Raw genomic sequence first — 24596 nt, 5'->3', positions numbered from 1 at the left:
CATCACTGACATCACACCCGCGTTGATTGTATCGTCCAAGTGTGTGGAATTCCTTCACTGAGCTCGTTACGTGGAAATAAAATGTGGTTGGTTTTAAAGCTGAACCTCGTTGCTGTGTGTTGTCCGTGGCCTCAGGCCGTCCAGCTGCGCTCCAGCGTGCCCAGCTCCAGCCCCTCGCTGAACGACTGCGGCCAGCGAGCCTTGTGCTGCACGGAGTGAACGTGGGAAAAGCTGTCCCCAGCCAGGGAGGCTCCCAGCCCTTCCCTGGAGTCACCCTCCCGGGATGGGGTGGGCAGGGTGCACCCCCCTCCAGCCCTTCCCTGGCCCCTCCAGCCCTTCCCTGGCCCCTGGCTCACCGGTCGCTGCCTGGAGAGCTGGTGGAGGAGAGGGAAAGGAGCCCACTGGATGGGCTCCATGGGCCAGCTTGACACGGAGATGTCACTGGCTTTCCCAGAGTCCACCATAGGGTCATTCATGCTGCTGGAGCTGGTGTCCCAGTCGTAATGGAAGCTGGGAAAAGGATACATGGTTAAGGGGATAAGAGTGAGGCAGGAGAGTGCCCTGGGGATGATGAAATCGCTGCCGGGGCAGTGCCAAGCTCAGAGCCTGGAGCTGAGGCAGCCCCCGGAGCGGTGGCTTTGCTCCTGATCCCCCTGGGCCCACGCCTGGGGGTGTTCCTGCCTGTCCTTTACTTCGCCAATAAAGCTGGAAACTTCAGGGCTCTTTTTTCCATGGATACCCCTGGAAGCTGATTTGACTTTCCCATGAGCACACAGAGCCACCCTTTCCTGCAGATGTGAACTCTCCTTTCTTACAGCAGTCCCAGCACACACAGCTCCTCCCGTGGGACAAAATAAAACAAACCAGGCGCTGCTCCGTGGACTCCAAGGGCTGGGGGATGTCAGAGCTCCCAGCACTGCCCGCGGTGGATCAGCCACTGCCTGGGCAGGGCTGCAAACACGGTTCCAGGGCTCTGTGTGCCCCAAAGCCCTCCCTGCCCAGAGTCACCACATCCCCTCAGCAAAGCCCAGGCAAGGCCGTGCTCCACGGGCTGGGAAGAGAGTTCCTACCTGGGCTGGCACTGCGGGTGGGCGCAGGGCACCGGGCCCCGCTTGGCACCGCCCGTGCCGGCCGAGTCCCCCCGGCAGCCGCAGCAGGCGCTGTCCAAGACCTGCAGGTGCAGCAGCTCCTCCGAGTTGCTGAAGGCCGGGTTGTCCAGCGAGCTGGCCGAGGGCAGCCCCGAGCGGGACCAGTACTGGGCTGAGACATCGTCCAGGCGGCAGAAACGGCGATAGCTGCGGGGCAGGACGGGCACGTGCTCAGGTGTGCACAAACACAGGTACATACAGGTACAGGTACACACAGGAGCACACAGGTAAACACAGGCACGGGTACACAAACACAGGTACACACAGGTACAGGTACACACAGGTAAACACAAGTACAGGTACACGTACACAAACAGGTACACACACACATACGGGTACACAAAGGAACACACAGGTACACACGCATACAGGTACACACACACAGGTACACACACACAGCTGTGCACACATACAGACACACAGGTACACACACACACACACACACACACAGGTACACACACACGGGTATGCACACATAGATACACACACAGGTACACTCAGAGCAGGCACATGCACACGTGTGCACACACACCTGCACACACACAAGCACATGAGCACACAACCCCAGTGATCACTTGACAACAGAGATCGCAGATTTCTGCCCAAATTTCCTGCGGCCAGGGAAGGGCCCAGCCGCACACGCAGGGTGGGGACAGAGCCCGTGACACTGCTCAGCCTCTGGCCGCAGCCCCGCGGTGGTTGCAGCTGTTCCAGCGGTTTCCTCGGGAACAATCCCCACGGCACATTACAGAACGGGCAGCGGGGCCAGGAGAGCAGAGCCCCGCTCCCAAATGAGCTCTGTCAGGGCGGGGCCGGAGCCTCGCTCCCCCCGCAGCACGGGCAGGACACGCTGGGGCAGGGGGACCCTATGCTACGGACAGCACTGGGACACACACTCGGACAGGGGTCGCAGGAGCTCATCAGCACATCTCACACATCTGTCCACAGCTGTAAAGCCCTCCAGTGCCCGGCCCCCAGCGACCCCACCACGGCTTTCCCTGCTGCCCCTGGCCCCCAGAACTCCAAGAGGAGCAGGAGGAGCAGGAGTCCCGTCCCTCCCGGAGCCCACAGACCCCAGCCCAGGCTCCCACCTGCTGCGGGTCTGGTCCGCCCTGGCCTCCAGCAGCAGCGCCTTGAAGCGGCGGACGGCGATGGCGGCGAGGACGGCGCCCAGGAGGAGGATGCTGAGCAGGACCCCGGCCGCCGTGCCCAGCAGGCCCTGCTGTGTCACCCGGTAGTCACAGCGCAGCCCCATGAACCAGTAATCGCTGCCCACGGGGCACCTGCACCGAGGGGTCCATCAGAGCCAGGGAAACAGCGCCCGCCCCCCCGAGCTGTCCCCAGGGCACTCACTGGCAGCGGGGCTGGTGGTCCCGGGCGTGGGAGCAGATGCCGTGGTTCTTGCAATAGTCCCGGTGGCAGAGGGAGGTGCAGGTCACGTTCCCGTCCGCCCCGGGCACGCAGGCGAAGCCGGACGGGCAAGCGAAGAGCAGAGCACAGGGGTCCAGCGGCCGCGCTGCAGGGCCGGGGGGCAGCCGTGTCACCCCTCCGTGCCGGGCGTGTCACCCTGCCACCAGCCCTCAGCCCCGCACTCACCCAGAGCCCCGTGGCGCAGGACGGGAGCCGTGCCCACCGCCAGCCCCGGCTGGGCACGGGCAGAGCCCAGCGCCTTCTCCAGGAGCTCGTCCAGCCCCGGCCCCGGCAGCTGCTCCGCCGCGAACAGCGCGTCGTAGCTCAGCACCACGCTGCCCTCCCTGCGGGGACAGCGCAGGGTCTGCGACCCCGGCCCGGCACCGCACCCGCCCCTGCTGCGGCCCCGCAGCGTGTGACAGTCCCCGTGCCCCGTGCCGGGGAGCGCCACACGCTGCGGGACTGTGCCACCACCTGTGCCACCACCTGTGCCGGCACGCACCTGATGCCCGTCACCTCCAGCCGCAGGAACCCGGGCAGCGCCGTGAAGAGGGGAGTCACCTGTACAGGGTGGTGGGAGCTGAGCGCCGCGGCCCGGCCCGCAGCCCCCGGCCCGGCCCGCAGCCCCCGGCCCGGCCCGCAGCCCCCGGCCCGGCCCTCACCGTCTGGTTGAAGCTGTGCAGCAGCTCCTGGCGCTCGTGGGAGCCGGGGTCCTGCAGGGCTGGGACAAACCCCATGTCCAGCACCAGCTCACAGGGGATGCGCAGGAGGGATGCTGCGGGAGGAGATGGGGACCAGCAGGTCGTAACCCCACCCCAGGGACCACCACCCATGCTGGTGGCTCCCAGGGCCTCTCCCCCTCCTGTCGTGCCCAAGCAGAGGATCCTGAAACCTCAGACTCACCTCTCAGGAGTGGGAGCTGATCTTCCACGATGAACACCTGGGGGGCCCTGCCCACCCCAGCCAGTGTCACCTGGGGGGCTTCAGTGTCTGTCATCCCTTTGGGGCTGCTCGATGGCTTCGCCAGGTCTGTGTCCACAGCAGCTGGGGGGGCCCCAAGGCCCCCACCCTGGGAATCTGTGGGCTGCTGGGGGGCCCCTGGCATCACAGAGGGCACATGAGCTGGGGACCCCCATGTAGGCTCCACCACATCCCTCTGCAGTACAGCAGCACGTGGCTCTGCTGTGACCGTCCCCGTGTCCCCGAGCCTTTCTGGGCTGGTGGCAGTTGTGAGGGTGGCAGGGACACCGGAGGTGGTGACTCCAATAGCAGTGGTGGGTCCCTGGGAAGATGCAGGCTGGGACAAAGCTGGCTGCTGGGGAGGCCCAGGTGCTGAGGGGGGTGCCAGGCTGCCCACTGCCACCTGCCCCCCCCCCAGGGAAGGAGGGCTCTCAGCAGGACCCACCTTCGAGCTGGAATGGGGCAGCCCTGGAGAGGGGTCTCCCAGGAGGGTGCCCACAGTGGGACCGAATGCCAGGACACCCAATCCAGTCCCTGGGGAAGGCAGCGGGGTCGACAGCAGGGTCACTGCAGAGCCACGGGCTGGGGCAGACCGTGGGGATGGGGGGATGTGGGAGGATCCAGGACTGGTGTGGGTCACCTCACCCTGTGCCGCAGCAGTGCTGCCAGGGGCCAGGGGGACAGGGGGCTGCCCTGGGCTGGCTGACGGGCTCGGGGGGATGTGACCGTGCTCAGGGGGACCCTCCCTGTCGGGTGGGTCCAAGACCCCTGTGGTCAGGCCCAGGGCTCCTCCCTGGGTGGGAGATGTCACTCCTGGGATGCTGGCCATGGTGGTGGGGAGAGGCAGACCTGAGCCCCTGCGTGTGGCAGGCAGCAAGGCTGGGGCTGTCCCCACGGCTGCCCAGGCTGTGCTGGCCAAAGGGCCCCCACCAGGCCCAAGGGACAGTGCAGAGGGGTGAGGGGCAGAGCTGGGACCCTCCCATGAGGGGGAAGCAAAGCCCTGTCCTTCTGACGGCCCTGGCAGCCTCCAGTGTGTCCCCTGCAGTGTCCCTGCGGGGGTCAGCAGCCTCTGCAGCCCCCCAGCAAAGGGTGATATCCCTGTTGTCCCCGGTGCTGAGCTGTCAGTGGCCAGCGCGGTGCTCGGGTGGGTCCCTGGGCTGCTGTCACCCAGCTGGAGAGCGTCATCCTGGCTCTGAACGAGGGCTGTCCCCACAGCCCTCCAGCCCAGCAGGGTACTCCTGGACTTCCACTGTTGCCCGGCAGAACCTGGCACTGTCACAGAGGGTGGTGAATGGGAAAGTGTCCCCTGCACGGTGGTGGCACTTTCTACTGTCACACGTTCTACAAGGTCAGTGCCCAGGGGGTGCGTGGCTGCAGGATCTGTCCCTGCCTCCACAGGGGCGGGTGCCCCTGCACTGGTCACCCCCAGACTGGCAGGGGATGGCAGCTCCCTGCCTGCAGCTGCCTGTCCAGCGGAGCCTGCAGAGCCCAGGGGCCCCTGGGGCTCCGTGCTTGTTCCACCCAGCACCGCCAGCCCCGTCCCCTCCCTGCCCATCCCGGGGTCTCTGGGGCTGTCCTGCGGGCTGGAGAGCTCAGCTGTCCCGGCGGGGGTCCCAGGGAAGGGCAGCACTTCAGCCTCTGTCCACAGCTGCCCCACGGCCCCTGGTGCGGGCGCCTGCCCTGTGCCAGCTCCTCGCCCCGGGCGATCTGCGGGCAGAGGGGGCGGACACTGAGCGGTCACTGAGCACCCAGAGCAGCCACCCGGGCCCCGGCGAGCCACAACACGCGTGGCTGGCACTCGGTGCCACAAAGGGCAGCAGGAGGGAGGGTCTCGGCCGGGGCAGTACCTGTCTGGCAGCGCTCCCCCGTCGCGGTGCCCAGGTGGGCGCAGGGGTCGGCAGCGCCCAGGATGGAGCCCGTCCCGCTGCCCAGAGCGGGGCAAAGCCGCGCGCAGCATTCCACGAGCACTGGGAGAGAGGGAAAAGAGCAGAGAACACCGGTGCTGGGCATCGAGCATCCTGCACCGGCACCGGGCACCGACACCCGGAACGCTGAGAGTCGGGGTCTCTTCTCCCTCTGTTAACCGTGGGTGGGTCTGCTGAAGGAAACGCTCCAGAACAACCCAAATCCAGCCTGGAACCAGCAGCTCACTCTGCCCATGCTGGGAGCACCCGGTTTAGCCCGAACCCGTGCCAGCACCGGCACCTGTGGGTCCGCGGGCAAGGCACGACCCCAGCCCCAGAACAGGGCTCCGGGCACTCCTCCGGGGCCCGTGGCGGCTCCTCTCCAGGGCTAATGGGTGTTTCAGCAGGGTGGTTACCGCCCGGGTGGGGCTGGGACTGGACGGGGGTCACCGCGAGCCCGGCGGGCCCCGCTCTCCACCAGCGGAGGAGCTCCCGCAGCGGCAATGCCCGCCGCCTTCGAGGCCACGGAGTCACCCGGGCTGGTGGTCAGCTCGGCACGGCTTGGCCCCAGCACGGCACGGCACGGCACGGAATGGCCCCAGCACGGTACGCTGCCGCCGCCGGCGTGCCCGCCCCGCTTCCCGCTCGCCCCGGTACCTCGCGGCCGGGCCCACTCTGGTGACGCCGAGCAGCAGCAGCAGCCGCCGCCCCCAACCCAGCCACGGGGGACACGGACCCGCCCGGAGCCGGTACCGGTACCGGCCCCACCGCCGCCGCAGACCTCCGGGCCGCCGGGATGCACCGGCCCTGCCGCCGCCGCCTCCCGAGCGCAGCATCCCCCGCCCGGGGACCGGGAACCCTTCCCGGCTGCGCCCGGCTCCCCGTCCCCGCTCACCTGCGGCGGCCAGGAGCCGGGGCAGCTGCGGCCGGGCCCGGGGCAGCGGGAGCCGGGGCCGCTCCATGGCGCGGCGCGGGCGGCTCTGCCAGGCGGCGGCAGGAAACCCCCGCCCGCCCCCGCTGCGGCGGGGCGGAGGCGCCGGGAACCGCAGCCCCCGGCCCGGGCCCGCCCCGCGGCACCGGCACCGGAGCTCCCGCCTCCGGGCCGGGCGGACCGGGACTCGGCAGCGGGACCCAGCCCGGGGAGCTCGCGCGGAGCCGCCGCCTGCGGGACTCCGGGACTCGCAGCTCCTGCCTGTCCCCCTGCCTGCGGTTCATGCCGGGACAAATGCTCTGCCCCCGGCTGTCCCCACTCTGTGACCCGAGTCAGGGCAAAGGCTCCCCCAGGACACCGATGTCAGCTCTGGCTGCGGGTCCCTCACCGCGTCCCTCAGGGGCACCACACGCAAAAGAATCCAGCGACCACTCCCCACCATCAGACATCTTATGTCCATACCGTGGGGAAAACACAAGCACAGCAGCCAAACCCGCTGTGTGCCCCCAGTTCTGCTGTGCAGCTGCTTAGAAAACGTCTGAGCTCAGACAGGCTGCGAAGCCGTGGAGAAGTTTCCAAAGGCACAGTGAGAGCAACACCCGGGCCCCGGAGGCAGAGGGTCACTGGTCTGCCAGGGATCTCAGTGAAGTGCAGCTCCTGAGAACACCCCACCACCACACTGGCACCATGTGCAGCACTGCAGCCTCTGCTCCGTTTTCCATCCTTACCTCCCCCATTGCCAGAGGATCTGTTATCCAGTGACACTTCCTTGGCTCCCAGCCTGGCTGTGACAAGCCAGTGTTTCTTGGCTCTGAGGAAAAACTGTGCAGTGTTCAGATATAACCCATTCCTGCCTCGTGAGGGTTAAAAGCAAGGCTCCCGTGCTGAGATGAACTGGGTGTACAGGAACAGCAATGTGAATTGCTGTTCAGCAGCAGGAAAATCATTCTTCCCCCTATTTTCCACCTGGAAAGCAGAAGCCTTTCACACAGAACTTGTTTTTACCAGCACTGATGCAACAAACAGTTACAAGTATGCAGGGCAGAGCCAAATCTCTGGGCAGGGTCCTCAGAGCATCCTTCACACCCCAAAACCACCACCAGGATCCACCCACTGTGTGAGACAGAACAGCCACCACCAGAATGGTCTTAACTCTTTTATTCCTGTTTTTTTTTTTTTCTTGTTTTTAAAGGACAACACATTCAGACAGCTTTAAATACAACATCCACGTGCAGCTTCCCAGCGAAGGCCGCAGTGGGACAGCGTGTGCGCTCCCATCCATCCATCCCTGCCGGCACCAGCCCAGTCCTGGTGTGGGACAACTCCTGGGAAAACAAAATCCACGTGTTTAACATTTCATCAAGCATTCCAAGGTACAGAAATAGGTCAGGACACGCTGAGCACTGAACACAGGCACAGAAGGAGCCCCCAGCTCTCTCCAGAGGCCACAGCTCCCACTCTGGCCCTGGACACTGAAGGGTCCCAGCCCCTCTGCCCCAGGGAGCTGGGGGGGGAAGCCTGGAGCCACACAGGAACAGCAAGAATGTGGATCAGTGCTGCAGGCTGGCCCGAGGCCACCTCATTTCCCCTGCAGCCCTCCCTGACCGCTCCTATAACCCTTTCCTGCCCATTTCCTTCCCGGCTGCAGCTGTGGCAGAGGAAATGGCAGCAGCAGGGGCTGAGGTGCCCCCACACACCCTGACAGGGCTGAGGGGCACAGGGAGATGGGGGCCATGACTGAGATCAATTAGCCACCCACTACTGCCCTGGGGAGGAGCCTGGATGTGCCAGGCAGGACGAGAGGAGAGGCTGAGCCCTATATCCTCTCCAGCTGCAGGTGCCTCAGGAAATACCCCCCACCCTCAGGAAAACACACCCCACTCAGCCTCCCTGCTAGCACCCACAGCTGCTGCAGCTCCCTCCCGGGCTCCTGCCCGTGCCACACATGTCACACATCACCGTGCCCTGCCCTTACCCTCGTGTGTGCCCAGGCACCCCCAGAGCACCTCTGAACTCACCTCTGAGCAACTGCTTCACTCATAAACATCCTTCTTATCTGCAATGTAATCTACAATCTCCTGTGGGCACATCAGCTTCTCTGCATCTCCGTCAGGAATTTCAAATCCTGCAAAAAAAGGGCACACACTTAGCCCAAAACCCATGGAAATGGGAGCAAGGGTGAGGAAGGGATGGCTGCTGGCTCAGGGACACGCAGGCAGGGGTTGCTGTGTCAGAGCTGATGCTGCATCACTGCACTGCCCAAAGTGTCACAGCTTCCAGCCAGGGGACACAGCAGGAGCCAGTGCCCCTTGGGCCTTGTTAAAGACCCCAGGGGCTTCCCAGAGGCCCCCAGACACGAGGTGTGTGGCAGGGGGACATTCTTGGACCTGCAGGCAGCGCCTGAAGCAAACACCAGGGCAGGGCCCTAGGGCTCTTGGTGGTGGAAGCGAACAGCTCAGAAATGTCTGTTTTCTTTTTTAGTGCTCCTGGCCACACTCACAGCTCACCTGGGGATTACAGACACACTACCAGTAAAGGCTCTGAGAGTGAAACATGCACCTTGGGCTTAAGAGAGTGACCAAACCCCAGGGACATCTATGGCCCCATGATGGTGACATTTAGGCACTCCAGAATTCGTGATCTTTAGAGGGAAGCATGAAGAAGTCCAAAGGAAGTAAGAAATCTGGAATATGAACTGATAAGGAGAAAACACCTTTTTTTTTTCTTTAGTAGGACTAAGGATGAAAAAAATTCTGGCGAACAAAACCAACCTGGACTGGGATTTTTGATCTATGACGCCAAGCTCAGCACCCACTGCTCCCCTTTCCCCCTGCCTGGGTGGTGCCCATGGGGGGTGGGAGAGAATTCCTGCTTCCAAAGGGGCTGAGCTTCAGAGCAAAGAGCTGCATTCCCAACTCCCACGGGTGCCCAGCTCACTGGTGGCTCTGGGAGGTTTGCCCTGCTCCCAAGGCTGGCTCTGTGGGGTTTGCCCTGGCTCTCAGAGATGGCTCTGTGAGGTTTGCTCGGCTCTCAGGACTGGCTCTGGGAGGCTTCCCCCGGCTCTGGGAGGTTTTCCCCGGCTCTGGGAGCTCTGCCCCTCTCTCTGTGCGTTTCTCCCTGCCCCGCACGCCCCAGCCCAGCGGTGCCGCCGCTCCCACGACCCGGCAGCCCCGGGCGCCGTTACCGAACTCGTCCTCCATGGCCATGATGATCTCCACTTGGTCCAGACTGTCCAGGCCCAGGTCCTTCATGAAGTGGGACTCGGCTGTGAGCTGGGGAGGACACGGCGGTCAGCGGGACGCGGGCGCTGGGCACGGCAGCTCCCGTTACACCGGAGCCCGCGGCCCTGCCTCCCGCCCCCCGGGCCGCTCACCTTCTCGGGGTCGATCTTATCGTAGAGCTTGAGCACGTAGAGCACCCGGTCCTTGATGTCGGCCAAGGTCAGGGGCGGCAGCTCAGAGAAGCCGCGGCAGAGCGGCGGAGCCACGCGCGGCAGCCGGAGCAGCGCGGGGCAGCCCGGAGGGACGGGCGGCGGGCGGCGGAGCGAGCGGAGCGCGGCGGGGCGGGCGGGCAGCGGCAGCGGCAGCAGGCGGCGGGCGCAGGACGAGAAGACACGGGCCGAGAGGACACGGGCCGAGAGGACACGGGCCGAGAGGACACGGGCCGCCATCGTCGCTGTCCCGGCGAGCGCCGCGCGGGCCGCGCCAGCGCCTGCAGCGCCCTCTGCCGGGCGGCGGCCGCAGCGCCCCGGGCCGGGACCCCGCGGTACCGGCCGGACCGGACTGGAAGCAGCGGTCCCGGCTGGGAACACCTCCACTGAGGGAGACTCCAGACCCTCTCCTGTCTCTGTCACAGGGCTCGGCCACTGCATAGGGAAGAAATTCTGCCTCATGTCCACGTGGATGTTCCCATGTCCTATAGCATCTCCTATTGCTCAGCACCACCGAGAAGAGCCCAGTCCATCTTCTTGGCACCCCTTTAGATATTTATACGCATTGGTAACGCCCCTCTCCGCTGTATCTCCTCCTGAAGCTGAGCAGCCCCAACTCTCTCAGCCTTTCCTTGTCAGGGAGATGATCCGGTCCCTTCATCATCACAGCCTCTGCTGGACTAGTTCTGTGTCCCTGCTGTCCTGAGGAGACCAGAGCTGGACACAGCACTCCAGATGTGCCTCACTGGGCTGAGCAGAGGGGAAGGATCTCCTCCCTGACCTGCTGGAAATGCCCTCTGGGACACCACTGTCCTCCTTGGCCCCCAGGACACACACTGCTGGTCAGGGACAGCCTGGTGTCCACGTGGGCCCCCCAGTCCTTCTCCACATCCCCCCACAGAGCAGGGACAGCAGACAGGAGCTGGTTCCAAAGGCAGCATGTTTAATGCAGGGCACACAGGTGGCACACACACACGTCACACACGTGTCACACAGGTGTCACACACACGTGTCACACAGGTGGCACACGGGCCAACCATGATGGGGTCCTCGCCCCAGCGCTGTCAGGCGGCTCCGGGCTGGGGGGGCTGGTACCTGTACAGGTGCACGGTCCCATTGCAGCGCCCGGCCAGCAGCCCGGCCCCACCGCTGGCCCAGCGGGCCAGTGCCCAGTGCCCCGCAGGGCCCGCGGGCAGCACGGCCGTGCACCGGCCCCGCAGCAGGTCCCACACGGCCACAGCCCCCGACGTCAGCACGGCGGCTCCGGCGGTGTCCCACACGTCACCCTCCAGGTACCTGTGGGGACACGGGGGTCAGCAGGCGGCAGGGGATGTACACAAACACCGCGGCAGAGCTTGTTCAATTAGCTCAGGGCTCAGGTCAGGATTATTAGCAACTGTAGGCAGCCTACAGCCTCAAATGTTCCTCCAGTGCAACTGGGAAGAGAGGAGGCCATGAAAATCCTCCTGGAGACTCAGCGTATACTTGAGAAAGGTGTTCACTTTAAAAAGTGTTACTCCTAAAAAAAACAAAAAAAACCCCAACCCTGCAAGTGTTCAAGACCAGGCTGGACAGGGCTTGAAACAACCTGGTCCAGTGGAAGGTGTCCCTGTCCAGGGCAGTGGGTGGGACTGGATGGTCTTTAAGCTCCCTTCCAACCCAAACCATTCTGATTCCATGACTGTTCAGTAACCAAGACCTTGGTCCACCACTATTCCCACACATTCATCCCATTTCCTGCGTAAGGACACCAAAAGGCTGACCCTGCTGACGCCTTGAAACGCAGGACACGGGAAGGAAAAGGCCACGTGCCTGCAGCCAGCTGCCCCACACACAAAAACCTGGCAGCACGGACTGCTGCAGCCACGGGCAGTGCCAGGGATGCAGCTGAGGAGCCCAGGGACAAACAGCCCGGTCCCATGAGGTGAGGCCCAAGCCCAGCCCCGTGTCCCTGCAGTGACGGTGCTGGGGCTCAGGGTCAGGGAACAGCCCGGTGTGGGAAGCGGGCAGGAAGCAGCCCCCGGCCCCCGGCCCGGACACACGGCACAGCCGGATGCAGCCCCTTATCACCAGGGACTGGATCCCTGCCAGAGCTGCCCTGCTCCTCCGGGGCTCTCCCAAAGCCCCGAAGGAGCCAGCCCAGCCCTGCCCCAGCCCCAGGGACTTGCCTGCCTGCAGGGCCGGGGGGGAGGCAGGAGAACATCACCTCTGCACTCCGGCCCGTGCTGGGGTTGAAGGCCACCACACGGAATGCTGGGCTTCCACAGGACTCGCTCTCTTTGGCATGAGGATGGCTTAAAACAACAAACAAAAGGCCCTGATAAAGAGAGGGAAAATACATTACTAAAAAAACCCACAAAAAACCTAGCAGGAGGAGAAAAACCAAAATAATTTTCCAAAAATTAACTGTTACACTCTCTTTAATCACAGCCCCATGAACAGTGATGCATTATTTTTACTGAAGAAAACAGAAATGGTTGATTTTCCTTATCAAGTTAGATAAAAGCAAAAGCAGCTGCTGGCTGATAAGGGCTGATGCAACACAGCAGAGTGACAGCTCAGTGACCCAAAGGATTTATGAATTTCTCTTCCTGTTTCAAAAAGCTAAACCTGCCATAGGATGAGGTGACACTTCAAAAACCAAAATAAGTATAATTTCTGGGTCACAATTCAATCCCTACAAGTTTAAAATGTAACAAGGATTCCATGGAAAGCAGTATAACCGAAAACAGTAGCTCCCAGAACCAGCATGAAATATCCTGGGATGGATAATCTTAGGAAGACTCCAAAGAGTCTGACTCAAGGCATCATTATTGGACAAGACATTCTGTCCCAAAAGGTTACATGCTCACTGAAAAAAAAATCAAATCCTTGACAAACCACAAAAATCCATTGGGAACCACAGCACAGGCAGAAGCAAGTGGGGAAAGATGATTAGTGTAAATGTTGTTTTTACACAGCTCATTCCCTCAGGCATGTGTGCCCAGAGGAACCACTCACAGCAGCTTTCTGCTGCTGGCAGCACCCATGTGTGACATGGAAGAGACTTGCCAAGCACCAGGCCTGGGCAACAGCATTTATGCTCCCCACACACAGCATGCTGCTGCTTTGGAATGCACCAGAATGCATTGCTCCCACTTTACTAGCACCCTGCAGAAAGCCAGGAGTTCAGGCAGCCAGTGTGGGTTATTTATTCCTCCTGATAACCTGTTTACCATGCAGTGTATTGAAACAGAGCTGATAGTTCAACGCTCTCTAGCAACTTCAATCCTTTATATCCCCATCCCAGTGAGTGCAGCCCATGCATGACCTGTGAATTTTGTGTACATACGGAGTCAGAATATGCTCGATGGCAGATGGAAGCTGGGTAGGAATAACCAACATGCATCTTCCTCAGGAGCTGACCTGTTTTCAGATTCCTGCAGTTGGTGAAAACACAAATTCTGACACATTTCTAATCACAGTTACACCCCTGTGCAGGATGGACGTGGGTTTGGTTCCACAAACGAAGCCAATAGCCAGGAAGGGTGTAGTGAGGGTGATACAAAAGCAATGGAATTCCATCAGCACAGTTCATTCCCTGGCTGTCTGACTGTGGTGCCATACTGCAGGCCCCCTGACAATCACCATTTCACAGCAGGTCAGCAGCCAGCCAGCACGCCTGTACAACCCTGCAGCTGCTGAAACTGCCCCCAACCCCTAAACTGTGTGTGGCAGAGGAAACACTCACCAAACCACAATGCTGTTCCCTACAGTGGTGCCCACCAAGGCCTCTCTCATCCCTTCTACTTCAGCAAAGGCTGTAACAGTTTCTTCAGGTGGCATCAGTGTCTTCTTGTCCTTGCTCCTAAAGGGAGACCAGTACACAGAAGAGCAGGTAAAACAAAAAGTGCATGTTCTGGAAGAGGAACATGACACTGCTCTACATCTGAGGCGTTTCCTCACTTTTATCCCACCCACCACACGGAGACCACCCCAAAGCAGCACCCCCAAACTCACCCCCCAGTCTCTGAGAGCGAAACCACCTCCACTTGCTGCTCCTGCATGGTCCTGCTGCTGCTCACCAGCCTCCGGTCCTTCAGTCCAACAACTGCTTTTATATTCCCAGTTTTCACTAGGGAGTGCTCAGACGAGTCAGTCTCAGAAGAATAAAGCAGGAGCCTAAATCCAGAGACAAGTGCACACACAACAGGCTATGCAGTAGCATATACAGGTCAGCCTGTGTTCAGTCAGTCTGCCAGCTCTGAGCTGAATAAACAGGTCTTTATAGTTGATTTTTAGAAATCCCTTCTAGATTTTCCAACTGTTAAAGCAACTGAGAAACTGCCACATTAGTAAAAAGACAATTTCAACCACTTCTCACAAGGAATTGAGCTGCAACTACCCAGGGTGCAGAGCATTAGTAAGAAATAAATACAAAACCTTATTTCTCCAATCTCCAGCTCTCCCAGTGCTACACACACAAGGTTACAGGTGTCTGGCAGAGTAACAATCTGGATTACAGGAATCTGGGACAACAAAACAAGAATTCAGTGTAACCCACAGTATCCTTTTGACTTTATTCTCATTTTCTAGAGTGTTTCGAGTAAAATAATGTGGAGCAGAATTCATTTTCAGACCCCTCTCAAGAAGCACGCTTAAATGAACAGCTAACTCTCTGCTGACTGGTTGCCTAATTAAACAATCCCTGTTGATACAAAACATGTCTCCAGGGACTGTAAAGGGAAAAAGCACAAGTGAACCACAGCCACCATTCTGTGGGGTATTAAATTCCAGTAGGTAACACACAACCATATGAGCTACAAGCCCCTTGAACACTGGGAACTAGCACATGGGGCAAGTAAACTGCCCTTAATTCTAGAAATGTGTTGTACCTCTGTCAGGTGCCAGGTGTAGACCTTGCCCCAGCAGTCGGGTGCCAGGGGCTCCCAGAGGGACACGGTGCTCTCGGAGGCAGTGACCACTCTCAGCTCCCTGTGGCCAGCTGCTGCCCACCACACCGTGCTCACATCCACAGAGCAGGAACACGAGGGATCCTGCCAAGACAAACCACTGCTGCTTCTCCTCTGATGGACAACGCTACCTGCTGCATTTCTGTTCAGCTCGGTGTTGCAGAGCTGCTGCTGCCACAGTAACAATTCCCTGCTGTTCTCCCACCTTTAGCTCTGACACAAACTGCAAGCTCTCTTCCCTGGGGCCATCTGGCAGCACTGGAGTCAACTGTTCTGCTGTATCTTTTTTCTGCATAAACAAAGTAAGGAATGAGGATAATTCAACTTTGAAATTATATTCAGCACGGGTGAGAATGAGGCAGAATTGCTGCATGCTCTCTGTCACTCTCATGCAGATACTGCATGCCACTGCTATGACCAATGCAGGATTAGCATGCAAAGAGAACTTTTCCCTGAAGTCAGACAGGACTCTGGAAAAAGGGGATTTGCCCACAAAACCACTGGCCTAGTACCCTTCACAAAGATCCCCGCTTGTTACCTGCTCACATGAAGCTCTGCAGGATGCCTGCTCTTTGTTCTCTGACTGCTGATGCTTCTCCAAGGACACAGTCTCATCAGATTTATTCTCAGGACCTCTTTCAGCTGCTGAAGGAAATATTGTACCTTGCTCCTCCTGGTTTGTGGCAGCCCCTGCAGCACAGCCGTCGGGGTGCAGTGGCACAGCAGGGTCTCTGTGTGCCACATCCCCCAGGACCAGGGCAGCTGCTCCTCTGGGGGAAGGTGGGATGGCTGAGGCAGGTACAGAAGGTGTGTCACTCACTGTGACCTCACTGTGCCCTGAAGGTAAAACACCTGGGGTTGCACCCACAGCAGGGAAAACAGATGAAGAAATCTGAGACTCAGGGTGAGCAGGAGCATCAGCTAAGACAGTCCCCATGGGAGTAAATAGCAATTCGTGGGTGGAAAGCTCCTTTTTGGACACTGGGCTTCCCATGCAAGGGAGTTCAGGCAATCCAGTTCTGAGACCTTTATCTTTTGGTTTCATTCGTGCATCTAGTGTGTCTTCTGAAGCCACACCATCCCCAGACACAAAATGCTCCAAGTCATTCATAGGGGAAGATTTCAGTTTCTCCAGTTTCAGTACTCCAAATTCCTCACTTGGTAAGTGGAAGTCCCTGATGCCCAGCTTAGGGATCAGCCACTGGAGGCTGCGAAAGGAGAAGAGGGAGCCACGAGTGTCGGGGTCCAGAGCAGGGAGCCCAAGGGCAGCAGGACCCTGTGAACCCATGGGACAGCTGTGTCCTCTGCTGCTGCCATCTAGACACAAGAATACAAGACAGAACACCACGTCATACAATAACCAACAACTTGCCTTATCAGAATCTCTCATGAAGGGTGTCTTGGATTTAAAAAAAATCAAAACACTATATTAATCTTAATACATGGAAATGGCACTTTTCTGGAAAGACACTACACCCTGCAGCTACTCTGGATCTCTGGATCAAGCCTTCAGCTCAAAGACCACCACCAAACCTGACAGATATGTCTGAGTGCTCAGTCAGTTTGGCTTACTGGTTTTCTCCCAACACTTTCTCTTTTCACAATATTCACAGACACTCAGAAAGGGGAAAATAAATCATTAGCATGCAGACTCAGTTGGAGGAACAGATGGACAACCATTTGCTGGTAAACCAGCCCTGGTGTTCACAACCTTCACTCCAACAGCAAGGGCAGCTCAGTAAGTTCCCAGCCCTGCTCCTCGTCTGTTCATTCCCTGCAGAAGTCTCTGGAATTGTTCAAGGAACATGGACACCACAATGATCTATTAAAAAAAAAAAAACAAAACTACCTGATTTTTAAAAGAATAATAGTTAACCCCTATCGTATCTTCTTGCATGAACACTGCAGGGTGTGAACAGCAGGGCCTGCACTCACAGGGATGTTCCTTGCCTTGGGGGATGGGGCAATTTGGGGAGTTTCTATGTGAGAAGCACCTGGTGAGGCTGTGTGGGCCCTGTGTCTCGCAGAGCAGCGCAGGGAGCGGCGCACAGGGACCCTGACCCCGGGGAGCTGCCCAGACCCACGGGCTCCTCGCTGCCTCTTCACATGCTGCACTGGATGTCTGTCTCCCTGAGACACAGGAGCATTGGCTTCCACATCTCCCACATGGCTGGCAAAAGTGTCACTCTCTGGGCTCAGAGAACCACTGCTCTGGAGGGGGTTTTGAACCCACTCTACCAGAGCCTTATGGCATTTGCCTGGCACTTGGCTTCCACCTGGAGCAGGGTCAGGACCCTCTGGCTGTGTAGCTCCAGTCACTCCTGCCCCTGCAGACCCCAGTGCTTCAGCACCACACAATCTTCTCTCATATGAGGATGACCTTTCAAGGTTAGCATCACAGTTTTCCTTTTCACTCTGGTTCTCATTTGACAGCAGAGCACTGCTTCCATTGGCCATTGTGGAATCCTCACTCTCCATAAGCACTTGTGATGCTGGATGCATGGAGGCTTTGCAGGCAGACTTTCTTCTTCTCTTCTGTGTCCTCTGGGATTGTCTCTGCTCTTGCCTTGTGCTAGGGATGCTTTTCTGAGAAATGGTTTCAAGAGAGGTGCTGCTGCTGCTGTTGCTAGATGCAGGAAGAGCTTTCTGAGAACTACTTGAGTTTGCTTGATCATTTTCTGCCCCAAGAAAAGGGAAGGGCACAACCCCAGGCTCCAAATCACCCTCGGCTCTCTCTTGCGAGGGCTGATTGAAGTTTGCATCTTTCTGCTTGCATTTACCCCGCTGACCTTTCTTGCTCCTGCCCAGCTGGCTGAGGATTACAGCATCCAGGTCCACCTTCCTCTGGCAGTTCGACATGCGGCGAGTTGTGCGGACGTAGTACTCGAGGGGGAAGAGCAGCCCTTCAACCACTGTGCAAGAGCTCAGCGTGCCCTCGGGGGCCACTGCCTTGTCAGGAGAAGAGAGCCTTGACTGAACCTCAGCCTGTTGATTCTCCAACAGCTCTTCAGCATTGTCCAGAGCATTAGCTGCAGGACAGGGATTTAAGGTATTAGTGTCACTTTGATGTCCTTCATGGTTTTTGCTCTCCTCACTTATGGTGTTATTTTTGCTGTCAAGCAACATTTCATTTTCTGACATTAAATCCAGGAGCCCACGTACTTCACCCTGATCTTCACACAAACTCTGACCTTCTGGCTGCTTTATTATACTGGGAGATTCTTCTCCACCATCACCTCTGGGGTCAAGTAAAACAGAGTCTCCATGCTGTGAACACGGCTCACATCTGTCAGGTGTGGTCACAGCCCCTGAGGACTCAGGCTGCCAGATGTCCCTGCTGTCCCTCAGTGCATGTGGGGATAGCTCAGGCTCTCGTGCAGTCACACTGCCCTCAAACACATCCTGTACAAGCCCTGATGGTGCCTCAGGAGTGAAACTATTTCTTTCTTCCTGCACAAGCACTGCTCCAGGTGCCCTTTGAGCAGGTTCCTCAGTGTGTGAGAGGCTGCTGTGCCTGAATAGTGGTGACTGAAGCTCCTTTGCACTGGCAATTTGATTTTTCATCATTTCACCAGCACTGATTAGATGTACATCATGAACTGGTTCCCTTTCCTTTGATTCCAGAACCTTCGTCCGTCTCCGCAGCTTCATCATGCCTCGGGAGGTTTGGGACTTTTTCTCCACAGGGACAGGACTGATGGTCCCACAGCACAGGTTTTCCTGGCTGACCTGAAAGCTTTCTGCCTGGGAACTGTCCTGCGGGCTAACCTCATCACTGGAGAGTTCTGGAACATGCTTAACTGTGACAGACGTTGTCTTCTCCGTGTCAGCCTCAGAGCAGGTTGCAGTCTGTAACTGAGAGGGCCCACCTCTGTCAGCACTGGGAGACGCGTTATCTCTGGAACCTGGGGGGAAAAATGTCACTCGTGTAAAGTACTCCTAAAGTCCTGTCCAAGAAAAACACCACATGGTAAAATTAGGTTTTGTTATCAGGGAAAGATGGAGATCTTACAGGCAGGACTGGAGCACTGCAGACCTGGTGAGGAGGGAAGCAGAGCAGATGTTACTGCAGATCACGGCTCAGCCTGGGGCAAGGGCCTTGTGGGGTGTGGGGGCAGCGCATGTGGTGGCCACAGTGGCTACAGGGCCAGCAGGGCCGGGAGTGAGGGTCAGCAGGGCCAGGAGCATCCTCGGCAGGACAGTCCACAGGGGCACTGAGGGGCAACAGTGACCGCCGGGTCCCCGGGTGCTCCCACTGCCCTGTGCTGGGGCACTGCCCACGGCCCCCACCTGGGACATCCCAGCCCCACCATCTCTCACCTGGGACATCCCGGTCCCACCATCTCCCACCTGGGACATCCCGACCCCACCATCTCCCACCTGGGACATCCCGGTCCCACCATCTCTCACCTGGGACATCCCGACCCCACCATCTCCCACCTGGGACATCCCGGTCCCACCATCTCCTACCTGGGGCCTCCCGTTCTCCCCGGCTCCCACATGGGGGGCTCCTCTCCCGCCGGCCGTGGCTCCTGGCTCTCTCGGCTCGCCGCGCCCGCTGCGGACACACAAGACCCCGGCGGGGCTGGGACCGGCTCGCGGTGACTCTGGTGCCCCCCGGCCCGGCCCGGCCCGGCCCACTCACCCGCAGCCGGATGACGGTCTCGCTGTACTCCCGCCTCAGCAGCGCCAGCTTCTCCCGCAGCTGCAAGAGACATCCGTCGGCATGGGACCGGGATGGGACTGGCTCCGGTCCCGGTCCCGGTCCCGGTCCCACCTTCTCCTTGTCGGCGCCGCTCAGGGCCGCCGCTGCCGGCGGGGCCTCCATGGCAACCGGGGCCGGCAGGAGCGGGCCGGGCGCGGCGGAGGTGACGCGGCGGAAGCGGAGCGGGGCCGGGCGGAGAGGCCATGGAGCTCAGCGAGATGCTCTACAACAAGTCCGAGTACATCGAGACGGTGCGGGAAGCGGGGAACGGAGCGGGAGGGTCGGGGGGGCCGCGGGGTCGAGCCGGGCTCGCCGGGAGGCGGCGGCGCCCGGGACACACGCCGTGATCGCCCGTTCTCCCCGCAGGCCTCCGGCAACAAGGTGAGCCGGCAGTCCGTGCTGTGCGGCAGCCAGAACATCGTCCTCAACGGCAAGGTGAGCGCGGGGCGGCGGCTGCCGTGTCCCAGCCCGGTCCCCGCCCGCTTCCAGCCCGTGTCCCAGCCCGGTCCCCGCCCGCTTCCAGCCCGTGTCCCAGCCCGGTTCCAGCCCGTGTCCCAGCCCGGTCCCCGCCCGGTTCCAGCCCGTGTCCCAGCCCGTGTCCCAGCCCGTGTCCCAGCCCGGTCCCCGCCCGCTTCCAGCCCGTGTCCCAGCCCGTGTCCCAGCCCGGTCCCCGCCCGGTCCCAGCCCGTGTCCCAGCCCGGTTCCAGCCCGTGTCCCCTCGGTACCAGCTCTGCTCTCCGCAGCATCGCTGACCTGCTGCGAGCAGCCCGTGCTGCTTCCATCCACGGAACACGCCAGAACCATTCTGTTCTGTGCCTGAGCCTGGCTCTGTAATGCGCATTGGCAGGACTAGCAGCGCAACTGGTGGTTCCAGCCTCCTGTAGTTTTGCTTTGTTGTCAATTTTCTTTTGACTGAAAGAACCGTAAGATAAGCTTGCTGGAGAGACTAGGCCTCGGCGTGAGTTGGTGTAATAACTGCCAGCACGGGTAGCAGAGGGAGCGGGTTTAGCTGTCTGTCCTTCTGCAGACCATAGTTATGAACGACTGCATCATCCGTGGTGACCTGGCGAACGTGCGGGTGGGGCGGCACTGCGTGGTCAAGAGTCGCAGCGTCATCAGGCCGCCCTTCAAGAAGTTCAGTAAAGGGTAAGAGGCCCCTTCCTTTAGGGAGATACCTAAAAAATCTGCCAGCTTAACCAAGTCTCTGTGTTCTGAGAACTCTGTTATTTTTGCAGCATTTTGCAGAAGTACATCTCTCAAACCTGCTTTTTCCTCAGATGCTGAGCTGTGCCTTGAGGGTTGGTGTTCCCATCTGATTGTTGGATGGAAAGGGATAGATTAGAATAGCAAAGTGAAGAGCACATTTCAGTTTTTGTGCGTTTATTCACAACATCTTCCTTCTCATTTGGCCGTCCTTTAGAGAGGAAAAGCCCAGAAAGTGTTCTGTCAACCAGACCCATGTGTTAATCCATCTGGGGACAGGAGACTCCACGGGTGATTTTGGGTCTAGCAGTGTCTAGTTTGTTGGACACTAACAAATACTCTCCTGTTGCAGGGTGGCTTTCTTCCCTCTGCACATTGGTGACCATGTCTTCATAGAAGAGGACTGCGTTGTCAACGCGGCGCAGATCGGCTCCTATGTGCACATAGGCAAGAACTGTGTCATTGTGAGTGCCATTTCTGTATTTTCTGTTAGCTCCTGGGTGCTGCCTTGTGACAATAGCTGAGAGGTGTCTGCACCACCTAGTTGCAGCAGGTTCACCTTCTCTGCACTGTTCCTTCTCTGCAGGAAACGGAGCTTTCAGGTTTGCTTTTCTGAGGACAGCAGGTTCAGCTGCAGCTGGCTGCCAAATCCATCCCAGCAGTGCTGTCCCTGTGGCTAATGGAATTGCCCAGGAAAGGCAGCCTGGGCACAGAGTACAAGTGGAATTGTGTTTCTGTGTGAATAAGAGCAAATAGTCAAGGCTACTGAGTGCTGAGGTGGAGAAGGCCATTCTGGTACTGCTTGACTCTGGTTTTTGGTGCCAGTTTGAACATTGACATACTAATGTGCAGTTGTACCTGTGCTAGCTGAAAGCAAGCATTTTCCTCAAAAAGAAAAGTTAATTCTGTTGGGAGGGGCATTCAGGGTAAAGATTTATTCCTATGTTCTCTTATAAAGAATATGTTTTGAGCAATTAATCTTCTTGAAATTTAGGTAACATATCAATAATAATAAGAAAACCTCATGTTTATAATGTTGTAAATACAAACTTTTCCTGTTCTCTGTTTTAGGGACGTAGATGTGTTTTGAAAGACTGCTGCAAAATCTTAGACAACACAGTACTCCCCCCTGAAACCGTAGTTCCACCTTTCACTGTCTTCTCAGGCTGCCCAGGTACGCTGCCTCTATCTTCCCTTGCACAAAAGTTTCTTATTTTAAGTGGGATTTCTATAACAAGGGTGGCCATTAGCATTTAATGCCTAAAAATAAAGGTATCAGGCATTTGCTGCAGTGAAAAGTAACAGTTTTAACTTGTGAAACTCCCTGTTTTAGTGCATGGTACATGGGTGGTACGCAGTGACTGATGGCCATACTGTTGTTGTTCTTCCAGGACTCTTCTCTGGGGAGCTCCCAGAATGCACCCAGGAACTCATGATTGATGTTACCAAGAGCTATTACCAGAAGTTCTTGCCACTCACTCAGGTCTAGTAGCCCATTTCCCATGTTTCAGGCACACAGGAGCGTTCTGGGGGTGGGCAGAGGTGTGTTGTTCAGTGAGGCCAGAGCCCTGTGCTCTCCTGAGCACTTCTGTGCATGTGCCTCAGCACTGCTGGCCTGGCCAAGCAGTCCCTTGTGAAAGCTGCTGTGTCCTGTCCAAGCTTTGTATACTCATCCAGTGTACTCCATTTCACATTGTCTGAATTGTGCCACTGAATGTTCTGGAGCTGGGGAAGCTGAAACACCTGCCTTGGGGCAGCAGCTGGGGAGCAAGGCAGAGCTGACATGTGCTCGGCATCCTCAACCTGCCTGCTCAGTTCTGTCCTAACCCAAAGTTAGGCTTAGGTTTGCTAGGAGCAGTCTCCAGCCCAGCAGGGCTGTTCTGGGTGTGCTCTGGGCACTTACCAGGCTTCATTAGACCCAGGCCTTTCCTTTGGCACAATACTTGCTGCCCATGGGCCTGCATGCTGGGGTGCCTGGCCTCTTCCTTTTCTCCCTGGGATTCCCTCCAGGGGTTCATTATTCCACTGTTAGCTGTAGGAGTTTTGGCTGACACTGACACCTGTCTTTCTGTGCCTGACAGGATGTTTCTTAGCTTTTAGCTCCTGAGACAAACTGACCTCAGTCCTGTGCTCTCACTCCTCAGGGCAAGTGTTCTTGGGGTCAGTGCCACTTCCCAAATGTCACAGACCATAAAGAGCCAAAGGTCTTTGAAAAGAGGATTGCCATGTCACTCACAGAATTCAGTGCAGCAGAAAGTGGGTAATTAAAAGTGAGAGAATGCTGCAACTGTCCTCATTTATTACCCAGTGTCTATATTTGCAGAAAGTTCTTCGGTGCTTTTCTGAGTTATGAAACTTAAGAATGACACTCAGACTTCTTAGAAAGAGTTAAGATTTCATTTTGGACACATAGTAGAGCAGGAATAGTTCTTGCTGAGAGCAGTTCTGAAAGTTGGAGGCATCTGATGCTTGTGTACCTGAGTGCAGACAGCTGGCTGCACACACGTCTGCCTGCTCTGGTTGTGCTTTATTAAAGCTTAGCATAGTCCTGTTCTAGGTTTTAAACAGGGCTCCTGCATGTTGTAGTGTAGCAGCTGGGGCCAGGACATGTATTAGGTGTGTGGTAGGTGTGTGGCTGTGGATGAGCAGCTCTGGAGCCTCAGCTGATCTGTGTAGCAAATGCTGATACACCTTAGTAGCAAATAGCTGTACGAGTACTAACGTGTGTGGTAGCTGCTGTACATCACATGTAAAACCACTGACTGGTTTGTATTTTTACTGTACATAAATTAAAGCCTCTTCAGTTGTTCAAGTGACTCGTGAGTCTTCAAATCAAACTATATTGAGGTTCCTGCTGTGCCTAGGCATGAGCCGCAGTCCCTTGTTCTGCTATAGGCTGTTCTGGCTGTCCTGTGCATTAAAAGTGTTAGTACAGTGTGAAACAGCTGCTTTCTCCCTCTGAGGGGCTGGAGAGGCCTCCTCAAGACCTCACAGACTTGACAGATTTGGGTCTTCTTATGAGATTTCCTGCAAGTCAGGAGTTCAGAACAGTGCCTTGCTCCAGGGTGTCTCTGGCTGTGTCTGGCAGGAGCGGGGTGTCTGTGCTGTGTTGCTGTGTTGTCACCTCAAAGTTTCAACACCACATCGTGCGTTTCACTGGGATCGCTTGATCAGCAGCCACAGCAGCAGGGAGAGGAGTGGGAGAAGGGATGAGTTTGGGAGAGGGATGGCAGCTGGAAAAGTCCGAGTGATGGATTTCCACAGCCACTGAGAGCAAAGCTGTAGCACATGAAGGGATATGTAACTGCAATTACATGTTTCTTGGCCTGCTCTTCCTTCTAGCTGTCTGAGCTGACTCTTCTGCGTTAATTAAAACCTCTTTTGTTGTCTCTGTTAAGGTGGCCTCTGGCAGGGCCTAAAACCAAGCCACCACTGAAGATCCCTAACACCCAGCATTGTTAACATTCCTTACACTGGCCACTTTCTTCTCCTGCCTCTGAAGCGTCCCTCTGACCTGGGCTCACCTCTCCGCCTCTGCCAGTTCTGGGAAGATGGAGTGGGCTGCAACGTGGGCAGCCCCAGCTCTGCAGGCAGCCTTCCATCCAGCGTGGTGCAGTAAAACGACACAGCAGGCTCTGCCTGTAGCCAGAGGAGCTGCAGGAGTGGGGAAACATATGCCACAGGGAGGGGAATGCCTTCTGTCAGGAATCTTGTACAAACACTGAGCACTTCTACCCCCAAGTTGCTGTGTTGCTTCTTTGATGCTCTGTGTGCTTTGCTCCGTGTTGCTGACCAGGATGGGCAGGGTGTGCTACTGCATCTGAGGATGTTCAGGGTCCCTGGGAGCACACCCCTGAATCTGAGGATGTTCAGGGTCCATGGAAGCACACCCTTCCCTGCCTGTGCTGCTGATGGCTCGGTGTGAAGAGTGAGGGGCTGTGTGGGAAGGTCTC

General features: G+C 58.0%; 4 protein-coding genes across 4 annotated transcripts in view; 2 read left to right on the top strand and 2 right to left on the bottom strand.

Annotated features, from left to right (window-relative positions):
• The window catches only part of TNRC6A (trinucleotide repeat containing adaptor 6A), a 42597-nt gene extending 42499 nt beyond the window's left edge, over positions 1–98 (top strand). The window contains exon 25 of the mRNA XM_062503299.1: positions 1–98. This exon is cut by the window's left edge and continues 2607 nt beyond it. The gene's annotated coding sequence lies outside the window, so the exon portion shown is untranslated.
• Positions 99–7504: 7406 nt separating this feature from the next.
• On the bottom strand, positions 7505–10023 carry NDUFAB1 (NADH:ubiquinone oxidoreductase subunit AB1). The gene is made up of 4 exons (XM_062503692.1): positions 9727–10023; positions 9538–9625; positions 8372–8478; positions 7505–7678 (listed from the first exon to the last, which is right to left on the bottom strand). Exons 1-3 carry the CDS (start codon positions 10021–10023, stop codon positions 8387–8389), a joined length of 477 nt encoding a protein of 158 aa, XP_062359676.1. The 3' UTR covers positions 7505–7678; positions 8372–8386.
• Positions 10024–10714: 691 nt separating this feature from the next.
• On the bottom strand, positions 10715–19563 carry PALB2 (partner and localizer of BRCA2). The gene is made up of 14 exons (XM_062503379.1): positions 19513–19563; positions 19381–19440; positions 19206–19293; positions 18748–18771; positions 16730–18640; positions 15274–16052; positions 14941–15024; positions 14658–14819; positions 14206–14291; positions 13783–13944; positions 13514–13630; positions 13115–13202; positions 11952–12100; positions 10715–11079 (listed from the first exon to the last, which is right to left on the bottom strand). The coding sequence occupies exons 1-14, from the start codon at positions 19561–19563 to the stop codon at positions 10848–10850; spliced, it is 3993 nt and encodes a 1330-aa protein (XP_062359363.1). The 3' UTR covers positions 10715–10847.
• An 80-nt stretch (positions 19564–19643) lies between these two features.
• DCTN5 (dynactin subunit 5) lies at positions 19644–24174 on the top strand. Its single transcript, XM_062503624.1, has 7 exons — positions 19644–19691; positions 19807–19875; positions 20468–20586; positions 20996–21107; positions 21715–21817; positions 22035–22126; positions 24042–24174. The coding sequence occupies exons 1-7, from the start codon at positions 19644–19646 to the stop codon at positions 24060–24062; spliced, it is 564 nt and encodes a 187-aa protein (XP_062359608.1). The 3' UTR covers positions 24063–24174.
• The last annotated feature ends 422 nt before the right edge of the window (positions 24175–24596 follow it).

This window comes from Cinclus cinclus, chromosome 16 (genome assembly GCF_963662255.1).
Source record: "Cinclus cinclus chromosome 16, bCinCin1.1, whole genome shotgun sequence".
NCBI lineage: Eukaryota > Metazoa > Chordata > Aves > Passeriformes > Cinclidae > Cinclus > Cinclus cinclus.
Note: the sequence above shows the minus strand (reverse complement) of the source record. Positions and strands in the feature narration are given on the sequence as shown.